The 11,197-nt window shown below is 43.4% G+C and overlaps 1 protein-coding gene across 1 annotated transcript; it reads right to left on the bottom strand.

Annotated features, from left to right (window-relative positions):
* Window positions 1-614: 614 nt before the first annotated feature.
* On the bottom strand, window positions 615-9,895 carry LOC144137715 (alpha-tocopherol transfer protein-like). The gene is made up of 6 exons (XM_077669651.1): window positions 9,719-9,895; window positions 8,021-8,169; window positions 7,147-7,398; window positions 4,258-4,451; window positions 2,202-2,312; window positions 615-1,041 (listed from the first exon to the last, which is right to left on the bottom strand). Exons 2-6 carry the CDS (start codon window positions 8,157-8,159, stop codon window positions 850-852), a joined length of 888 nt encoding a protein of 295 aa, XP_077525777.1. The 5' UTR covers window positions 8,160-8,169; window positions 9,719-9,895; the 3' UTR covers window positions 615-849.
* Window positions 9,896-11,197: the final 1,302 nt, after the last annotated feature.

Consider the following 11,197-nt stretch of genomic DNA (forward strand, 5'->3'; position numbering starts at 1 on the left):
AGCCACCCAGACATATCAGTGAGGTTTCCGAAACATAATTATTACTCCAAAACAGCTGGGCTTTTTTCCAGTCTGCACTCCATGGCAAACATAATTCGTCGTGTATGCAACACTAAGGAGTTCCATACACTTAAGCGTGGGAAAAATCAAGCCACAGGTATACTTTTTCAGGTTTCCAAGTATTCCGTTGTTAATAAATCAGGAACAAACAATTGATTGCATAAAGTACTCGGCGTGGCACTTATCGTCCACCAGTTACATTGCCACTGATTTAAGGACGGTGGTTGCGCGCCGCTAGTGCACTCACCGGGCAAAAAAAGCCCGTGACTGTTATCTTGTTAGTATTGGTAATACACATCACAATAATATTTTAAATGTATTGTTCTTCATTTTCGCGTTATTCTTCAATATGATGGCGCAAATAAGATGAACTGCTTTGTGCAAAAATATTTAGGTAATTAAAAATTCAATTTTCACTAACGGCATCGCAACCGGCATTGTACACGCTCTTTTGGGATTTTATTAGTTAAACGCCCTACCATAGGCGTTCTCTGTATACATGAGCAAGACTGTATGAAGTGATTAGATTTTAATAGATCGGAGCATCGTTTTATTGGACTGCATCGATACAGCAACATTGTTGTCGTTTCCTGCCAGCATGTATGCTATTTTACACAACAGGCATAACGTACAGCTGTTATTTTATTCTCCTAGTTGTTACACAAGCATGGCGCTGAGTTCATCAGTGCACTGTGGGACATACTTTCCACGCACAATACTTCCTGTTCGTGACGTTCAGACACCGAAGCAGTGGACGGCCTGCTGCTCCACAAAAAACAATTATGTAGCTTAAGATAAACGCTTCATTTCATCTCGGTAACCGTATTCACTCATCTCCCGGAAAAAATCTGCTCGGCTGTGCAGTTCTCTCTCTGTCTCCTCGTAGTCGTAGCTTTCATGAGTGCCCCCATTGGCCTCCGGAACGAGATCATCTGGAACGAGGGCACGCAGCTTCTCCACATTGTAGCCGAGGAGATGAATCTGAAGAATGCACATAATCACGGTATTGTATGAAGTGCACGCATATAACCGGTGATATCACGTAGCGGCAGTCATTCGTGCTAACCATACGTCAAGGGATACAGAATATACGAGTGGCAGTATCGCTAAATGACGGTGGGGCATCCAAGTGAGGGTTGGCCATCAAAGAATTTGTTGAGACAAGTTTGACTCTGTGGCAGAACTCTGATATTTTGCAGTGCTTAATTACTAACGCCCTTATTGTATACAGGAAATTTAAGCATGGCATTTATCGCTTTCTACACCAGAAAACAATGAAAGTTTATAGACTTCCAACATTTCCCCTGCGAAACATCTACACCTGGTTTGCTCCCTCAAATAAATACAGCCAAATGATTAAACACAGCACAAATAAGAGAGTTCTGTTGTTACGTGTTTATAATATACGCCAAGAAAACTTTATCATGACACACTCGGTAATAATGATCGTGCAAAGGTTTATACGCCTCAGAATTATACTTCTTATAATGATCTCCCGGCAAGTAAAGCTGGTAAACAAGCCGTATAAAAAGTAAGCGATAACTAGTCCTCCACAGGACGGAAATGCAAACCTAGGATCGTATAAAAATCACTTTCCTGCTTTGTAAAAACGACGTAAGATCTTCAGTTTTATTTGCACGCGTCTGTGTGTTAATGCCTCGCGCTTGTACACATATTTCCACTACATGTCCTTACAATCGTCATCGTTGACATTTGCTTCTTACCAAGAACTAATGGGTACTTTTCATTGTACTTTTTTATTATAAACAAATTATTCCTGGAGGTATTTTATCCACGAAAATTTGGCTTCCGAGCAGAATTCTTCGCAACAAAGTAACCATTGCGAATGACGGCATCGTAATTACCTAGTGGTCAACCTTTTCTAACATATGAGTTAATATATCTCTCTGAGACAGCCAGGAATGTACAAACTGCTGCATGAAAATCAATGTTTACGTGGAGGGGTGGCGGACAAGCTAACCATTCTGAAATTTTTGTGCACGTATTGTCTAGAATGGTACGCAACACAGAATGGCGAAATTGCAATCGTTGCTCACTGAAGAGAAATATCGTAGCGTTGTCATGCCATGCGTTAAATCCAGATATATGTTTCTGATTCGACAGAATAACAAGTTGCTTACCCTCTGGAACAGCTTGGACTTCATGAAGGGCTTTCCAATGGCTAGTAATATATCAGATAACAGAGGGTTGTTGGTTATATATACGGCCTTTATTCTCAGTGGAAAACAGTCCTGGAAGTAGTGATGGTCAAAGTCACAGATAAAAGAATGCGGCAATAATAAAACGGAACACCTGAAAACATTGTATCACTTGACACAGTACTGACCACACTGACGAGATCACAAACCCACCCCTGTTATTTCCGAGCATACTTGCACGGCAAACACCAAAAGACCGCAAAGATCGATTCACTGACAAGATAAAAAGAACTAGGTGACCTGTCGTGTTGGTAATTGAAATGGCCGAAACGTTACACGCCATTCTGGCTAACAGCACCATTTGGTCGTCATATTTCACTTACAGATAGAGAACGGGTTCTATATGGGGTATATTCTTAGTCGAAAATTGAAACTTTGACATATACATGCTAACATTCTACGGTTTGTTGCGTTGTATATGTTCTACGTCTAGCGGGATATAATTCCAGTAAGGTGGTTTTCTGTTTGATGCCCTATTTTTGTTGCTATCCCTCACAGTTGTTTTCGAATCTAGAGGTCATGGTAAGGTTATACGTAACATCCCCATCGTTACGCAGCATAGCAGCAGCCGCATCTCTGTCTCCAATAATTTCCCACAACACAAGAAGAGCCGAGAAACCTGCAAATGGTACTTTGAAATCTCATATAGAAGGACGAGATGATAGTAAAGCTGTAAATGCTTTTTACGGGCCTCGCCGTAGCGTCTAGCTGTTAGCACTCTTACAGAATACGCATATACGACTGATTTCGATGTTTGGCCTTGAAAGAATTCTAAGACAGCCATCGTTATACTATGCCCCTCTGCTTTTGAAATTTTGATTGATTGTAGGGTTTAACGCGCCGACGCAACGCAGGCGATGAGGCGCGCCGTAGTGGAAGGCTCCGGATTGATTTTGACCACCTGGGGATCTTTAACGTGCGCCGAAATCTCGTACACACGGGCGTTTTTGCTTTTCGCCTCCATCAGAAAAGCGGCCGCCGCGGCCGGGAATCGAACCCGTAACCTCGTGCTCAGCAGCGCAACGCCTTAGCCACTGAGCCACCGCCGCGGGTGCTGCTGTTGAAATGTTAACGAATAGCCTTATATTGTACTATCAAGCAGAACAGTTGGCTTTGCAAAAAGTAATGTGAATTCACCGGTGTATAACTGTAGTAAGTAGGTCTGCGTCATGGCATTGAGGTTACTTTGAGGGTTTACAGAGTATAACAATTTTAACTTGCACGTCATTGTGAACCAACGCTTTATTGTAATTCTTCAGCTGAAAATTTAGGTGACCGGTTTTGTCATAGCAATATATCTGATGCGTATACTAAGTTTTATGCGTATATCTATTCATACCTGGGCGATGATGTTTATGTGAGCACTTCTCACATGTGTATTATCATGCGTTCAACGCGAGGCCTCGGTACATTCGTACGAAAGAAAATGTTGTAATTTAGCAATATCTATAAAGAGCAAGTTGAGATACATATCGCAATGCAAATTCATAGTTGCGGATAGGAACACATATTGTTCCATTTGATTTTTTTACCAAGTTAAAGGGTTACATTTTGAGCCAGCTCTTGACAATTTGTCAATAATGAAACAAAAATCGACAGAAATCAGGTAGGTAATAGATGTCCGGCATTGCATTCACTCCTCCTACAAAACGCTGCTCACTGAATTATTGCGCTGTTTGTTCAACCAAGTGTTGCAAATATATATGGATGAGTTCTGCACCGTGTTGAAAAAATCGCAGCGCGTAAAGTCGGTAGAAAAAAGACCACGTGGATGTCGTAATTTCCGTAAAAATCACTACACATCATCCTCACAAACGAAATATTAGGTTAATGCTACCACAAGCTAGTTCAACTCATCGACCGCATTTAAATCGTTTATACAGCGAGCGTAAGTTCATATATCTGCAAAGTGCATGCTTCTTCGTGTTGATAATAGAAACGCGAAACAGTTGTAGTCAAACCAAATTTTTTCTCTCACCTGCAAAAGACTGAACAGTCTTTTAAGGAAGAAAGGTGTGTATTGCGTTAAATGATAAAGGCCGACACCCTTCATGTCCCACACGACGACCAAACCTTTTATTTGAACTTCTTCATCGAGGAGCAAATAGTCCAGGTGAACGGCGCACACCCTAAGATAATCATTGAGCGAACAAATGTCGGTGTTCCAAGTACCTATAGGGACAAAAAAAAAATGAGTTCATGCTGTAATTTCTAGACAGGCTTGTGAGATTCCTTGTGAGATCCTAAAGAAAATGACATGTTGCAAAGACAAGTGCTAAAGTCAACTTTTATTGTTTTCATCATGGTAGTTTAAGAAAAAACAGAGGGATAAGACCACACGAAGTTCGCGTTAGATATGAATACTTCAAACAAAAATAGGCTCCGGACAGCTGTCAACCGTATCGAAACGCACGTGCATTGCCTTGAAAACCAAATTTGTTTATGGCCACACAAACTGATGTTACCCCGAAGACACGTTTCTGCTGTATCAACAATATGATGTTCTAGCACCGATTTTTCTTCGCCAAGCAAGGACAAGAACATACTGACTGGTTTTAAGCGTCTGATGAAATGCATTGCAGAACAAAAGTCTGCCTTATATGTCCATATAACAAAGAAAAGCGTATTGACTGCATGGGTCAGTGCAGCAAGCCGTTTGTATTCGTCCTGATTCATGCGAGTGAGAAAAAGAATCTATAGAGCAACCTACAGTGGTGACTCAATCACGATGATCCCTGATTGTGCTTTCAGACAAGGACGATATTATCACTTGCCGTGAAAGTGATGGAACTAGGCTCTATTTCACTTGACAAGGCCTATTTCGCACAATACGCTTCGTGCTAGGCAATCGCTGCACCGCAAGTTAGTGGACCCATCATAACCACCTCTGTACAAAGCTCCATCGACTGGACCCTGTTTGTAGGTTTAGGATGAGTTTATTAGTGAATCCACGAGAGGCTACTTCACTGATTGCGGTACGGTGTGGCTCTACTTGTCACTACCGGCGGTCGGAGGCACTACCTGTAACCACGACTGTAAAACGGGCCATCTTCCAGAGATTACTCCACATGTTCGCTGTGACTCTCCGTGATGCGTGAATTCGCGAGATATGTTAGCCACATTGCTGATAGTCTAGACGATGGAAAGGGGGTATGTCCGGGTGCTTCCTGTAGTGTGCCTTGCCAGGCTTGTTATGTGCACACAATCCATTGAAGGCTGCGCTGACGTTTTATTAAACAGCGACTTGGCAGCCGAGTTGTAGTTCGATAGATTTAAAGTAGTCCTGTGCTTATATCAAACTTGCAACCACCGGTCAAACCCAAATAGCAAAAACTGACGGTAAATCATTCGGATTTCATATACCAATGAAAAAATGACTTGAAATCTAATATGTTCGGTACGGATGTGTTTGCTTTAGTGTATATACAGCTTCTACTTTATAGCAAAGAAGGTAGCTTAGGCAGTCAAGGCAACACATCTCAGTGCTGGCATACTAGTGCTTGATAAGAAATAGATAGAAAAGTTTAAGAACAAAAGATCAAGGCAAGATGTCGAAGCATTGAAACTGAGGTTTTGCATACACTAGTACTAAAAAATGCGGAATTCTCAACATGCTCTGAAGAAAGCAAGTATATTTGAAAAGAGGTTAGGCATGGTGCTGGTAGTAACACCTTACTGAAAACATTGTAAAGAAGTACTAACGCTTGATTCCCCATTCATGTGACTAGATTGACAGCAAACGTCTCTTTGGTTTATACATTTTACACAAATAGTGTTCTACTAGAGCTACCGTATATACCATTGTTGGCATAAATGAGTTTCACACAGGAGTTACACGTGGTAGGCTTTCTTGCGCTGCTTTCATGTTGAGTTCAAAAGATTGCAGGTCGCGTGGCTGAAAAAAACTTTTATTTCTCTAGCACACTTTGAATGATGACATGGCGCTGCTAACAGAAACATTCGCGAGGTATTTGAAGTATCGAATATTCACACACCTATATACTATATATTTAACCGGTATTCCAATCTCGGAGTTTGTCTTGATGAACTGTTCTAAACTTAGGTACTGTAAACAATCACATTACTGAGAAAGTGTGAGAAGGCTACTTAGGAGTCACCTTAATTGTTTCCCCGTGTTGTTCTTGTTGTCTTGTTTGACGGAATGGATTTTGCGTTCATACAGAAATTTGTGTTTCTACGACTTAGCACTCTTTCGAATAGGCGAAGCTGTATGTCGCCTTCGGAGTTTCTGTAAAAACATCAATGAATGCCAAAGGCATGGTTCACAGCTTATTGCCCTCTGAGAGCTGAGAGGCACCTCATTTCACTCTGCAAAATGTAGTACCCGGATTCTCCCGCTACCGCTGGCAACTGGATGGCCTGTGCACAAGGCACGGAATATCTTCAACGCCCACGTTTCCCATTTACAAGAAGAGGCATCTGTGGAATCCTCCAGCTATATATATTGATGCACATTTAGGCACCAATACGCTGATATCATTTCGTAATAAACTACACCTTATTTCCGGTACAGCGTGATGGCTAAATATCATGCAAGAAATCCGGGGCATGAGAGTGTTACGTTAAACTGGTATATAATATAATAGTGAGACAGCTTCGACACTCCTCTCAGTGCCCTAAAAGTAATGAATCCGCAAGACACATCGGAACAGCTGGGCCTGTGAAAGCGAAACAAACTTGACTTGTTTCATTTATTCAGTTTGTAAGTGTCTCAAAACATATATCTAACCATCAATCCCTTTGTTCTGATGACACCTCCTGGCAAAAAAGAAACATTGGTTTTCTAGCATACAATAGTTCCCTAAACAAAATGTTGTAGCCAAGAACGCGAAAAAAATGAGCGTACCAGGCTTCGCCATTGCGACAGGAATGCCATTGGGGTCTCGTCCACGGGAGAGGATCAACAGTTGATGTTTACGGCAGACGACGTCGAAAGCGATAGAAGTAGGATTTAAATCTGCAAACATATCCGGTTGATTTTTTCGAGCTTGAAAGTATTTCCTGATGGTCTTGAAGGCCTTATCCACGTCGTACTTGCGAGCACGAAGAAATTTGGTAAGAAATGCCTCATCCGTGGGGCTGTGCAGTGATGAATCATCTGCAAGACATGGAACAAAGGCCGTTTGGTCAAGGCACGTTGGTTGCAGTCCTAAACAGGGAAATATTATTTTCGCAGTAAAAAAGAGAATACAAGGGCGAACTAGCTTCGCTTTTAAGTTGAATGCAACAAAGCAAATATAACAATTATGGCGCAATTGATATCGAAAGCGTAACAAAACTACACGAATAAGGATTTGGGGCAAGACGTTCTTTAGAGTTTACAAGAATAAAATGTGGGTGCATGTTGTTAAACACCAGGTCTTTGCAACCAATACGACCTTTGTTCTGCCCATAACACGTAACTGTTGCATGTCAAGTCCGTGCATGAATGTACTAAAATAACTCATCAATGGCTTAGGAATTTGGTTGCACTTGCTGGGACCCGTGGCGGGGATATCTAAGAGTATACGCTTGCTAAATTGGAAACCATTTGTTTGTGATTTTGTGTTTTGCGCTTCTCATCCATGCGCTGTTTTGCTGCTTCGGAAACGGGGTGACAAATTATTCGCGTAGCTGGTTCATCCTACTGATTGACGTCATCTTAAATTGCTATCAATTACTTTTCTGTGCAATGGAAAGCTTCTAGTCACTTTTGAATGTTTATACTGAACTTAACTCACCTGATAACAGCTTCCGAAGCTGTTCGAGAGCCTCTCGCTTTATTTCTGGTGTTTCTCCCAGCTCACGATACGCGGTATCCTGAAGTTCCTCCGACAAGGTCGCCGCATCATTTGGGCCTTCATTTGACGTCCTCCGCATTGTTGTAGAGCTATGTGTAGGAGATAAATAATACTATTAGAGCAAGTTGTGTAGAAGGACTGAGTGCTGGCTGAGAGACATGCGCAACTTTCATTTAACGAATTCTCACATGTGCTGTAGTGACGTGACACACATTATATGGAATGTGTTAGTTTTTTATTGAACGCCAATTATTTGCCACCCGCTGAGCTTTTCTGCGTGCTTGCATTTCAACGTTGCATATGTGTGTCGGCTCCACAGCGCATGCTGTGGAACGAGTTCCAGGCAGGACATGACGCATCCCTTGAGTTATTCCTTCCACACCGGGGAAAGGCGAAAGGAAGCGGCATCCAAAACCCAGTAAGATCGATTACCGCCCCGATTACCGCCATTTTATGCATTCGGAAGAGGCCGACCAATTGGAAACGCCAATTGGTAAATTCTCATTTCAGATAATCAATAATTGAAAGGGCAGTGAAGGCTGGAAACTAATTCTTTTTTACCTGAAATCTGATCGATTTCTAAGTCGATCGGCTGTTGTTCAAAGGCAAATGATCTGGTGGTTAACAAACAATTACATGTTGAATACCCCCCCCCCCGGCTTTCGTCTCAGTTTTTCTTCGTGACCTGAAGAAGAACGTGACGAAGTTCCCACAGTAAGGGGCCCTATTTTCAGTTTTACTCGACTTTTGCCGCATTCCTTCATCGACTTTCCCTTTAATCGTAAAGATTGTAAGCAGCGCCCAATGGGAAAAATAGAGAGTTTTAGCGGACCGTTTCTGGCGGTCCGCTCCGCTCCGATAGCAAGCGGCAGCGCCATTGCGCATGCGTGGCGCGCTAGCGCGCTACGGGAGATACCGGAGCGGGGCCCCGCTCCGCTAACCGGGGCCTCTTAGCGGATCGTCGCGGCAGCTTACGCTACCGTACGGAATTTTAACATGGCTGCCCCCGCGATGCGAGCGCGCTACGGCGAACTTCGTTTCTTCAGTTGAAACACGAGCGACGAAGCCGGGAAAGCGCTCCCGAGTAGGCAATGGTGCCACACACCTCGAAGATCTTTAGAACGGAAGCGAAAAACTTCGACCGAAGCGCGGGGCTGCTTCTATGCAGCGCCGAGAAAGGCAGCCTTGGCTTGGCTATTCCAAAGTTTATCGGCTTCTTTATTATTATTTTGGAAGATTATACCATGTCAGCGACTACACTATACAAACAAAACGTTAAATGAGGCCAAGAAACACGTTGTTTTGCTTTGTTTGGGTGACCAAATACAAATTCTTATGTTTCCTTTAGAATGAAGTTTCGATTTACACGCGCGCGCGAAACGACCAGTCAAGCGAATCATACAAATTCTTATGTTTCCTTTAGGATGAAGTTTCGATTTACACGCGCGCGCGAAACGACCAGTCACGCGAATCATTCCCCGTCGAGGGAGATGCGGTTATCGCTTAGCTAAAAGCCTTTCGGCTGCTGACGCTCCGGTTGTGCTGAACGGGACGTCGGTCGGGAGCATAGCGGAGCGTCAAAAACGGTCAGCTAAAACTCTTATTTACATTCCATCGCGCAACCAGAAACAAACATACCGGGGATGTGGTTCACTCGGTAGCGCGCCTCTTGCAGCAGTCTGCAAAACAGCAGAAATGCAATCGTCTGTCTTGTGTTGTGCGTAACGCTAGTCAAAGGCCGACTCACAGGGGAAAGTTTGCGAGCTCACAGCGGCTGCAATCCGCAAACGCCTGACAACACGGCGCCTGGCTCCCTTCCAGCGAGGGCAAGGTTGTCGACGCTCAGCGGCGCTATCAGCTGTCTTGCGCCCAACGCGACGGCCGTTGCTCTCCCGGCGCTTGGGAACCGGTTTGAGTTTTCTGTTGTCTGTTTTCTGCTGCGCGGCCAGCCGACACTTAAACAAACGGAGATTGGCACCACACGTGTTCGTGCTGATCATGCTGCTGTAGTTTTGCGTCTATATTGATTTGATTGGCCGCCTTTGTCGTTGTGATTTAGACAAAGGAATAAAATACGGGCAGGGAAAAGGGGAGACGAAGTCTTGGGCAGTTGCGTGTAGGAGGGTCCACGACGCCAGCGTCCCACTTTGGGGGTCTTCCGGTGTGCCACTCAGGCGGTATGCTCGAGGGCGAGGAGCCTAATTGCAGTGGGTGGAGCAGCTGGATCCAGAACATACTCGTCCATAGCCCGCCACATCTCGCACATGTTGATGCTCCGCGTAAGACATTCCGTATCCCGCAAAAAAATAATTTCTTAATTTCTAATGTACGAATATGTGTCGCATATTTCGTGTAGTTTCATACTATGATTGCTACTTTCTTAATTATTTGGGTTGTTGAATTAGGACTTTTATGGTGAAGTTGTATACCGATACACCTTTGAGGCTCAACAGTGCCCGGCGCACGCAGAAAAGTACGGTTTGCGGCAAAGTCAACGTTCTCGCAAGCAGTCTGTAACACCAGGTACAATATTAGGAGAATATAATGTGGATCAATCTAACCCAGTAAGATCACAGTGCAATTAACCATTAAGACGGCTGTAATATTACATCTAGTTTCATCTATTTTCCACATGGCGAATTCCACTAATCGTCTTGGAGCAGGCTTTTTTGCTACCAAAATGAAAACACTACGCGAACATTCCTTCTCAGGCCAGAAAAATTTCCTTCAAGGCGTCCAGTGGCATTCGCAATCACTTAGTTCACCGTCGACTTGTAAACAATTCGGAGTTTGCGTCTGATACAATACATGAGCTCCTACGGAAGGGATGCGGTTGCAGAATACAGCTGCAACTGGTGTTTGTAGGTGCTATACTGAAGCAAAAAATACAATTGACCACTACATTAAGCCGGGTTTTATTTACCTGTCATAATGAGTAACTTCATCATGGAGCTGTGCGCGACGCGTAATTCCCATCCGCTGATTATGCGTGGGCTTCTACTAGAGGAGCATGGTTACAGAAAATCGTTGTAAATCGGAATTTATAGGAACCATCAATAAACAAATTATATGAAGCAGTTCTGCTCAAACGACTGCCTAACCATCTGTTGTTTGACC

Source organism: Haemaphysalis longicornis, unplaced genomic scaffold (assembly GCF_048455015.1).
Source record: "Haemaphysalis longicornis isolate Haplotype H1 unplaced genomic scaffold, Haemaphysalis longicornis Haplotype H1 scaffold_483, whole genome shotgun sequence".
Taxonomy (NCBI): domain Eukaryota; kingdom Metazoa; phylum Arthropoda; class Arachnida; order Ixodida; family Ixodidae; genus Haemaphysalis; species Haemaphysalis longicornis.

Coding starts and splice junctions, on each gene's coding strand:
- LOC144137715 (XM_077669651.1), bottom strand. CDS start 8,159: ATGCGGAGGACGTCAAATGAAGGCCCAAATGATGCGGCGACCTTGTCG. Junction 4,452..7,146: donor TGTCGCAATGGCGAAGCCTG/GTACGCTCATTT, acceptor TTGTCCCTATAG/GTACTTGGAACACCGACATT. Junction 2,313..4,257: donor GACTGTTCAGTCTTTTGCAG/GTGAGAGAAAAA, acceptor CACTACTTCCAG/GACTGTTTTCCACTGAGAAT.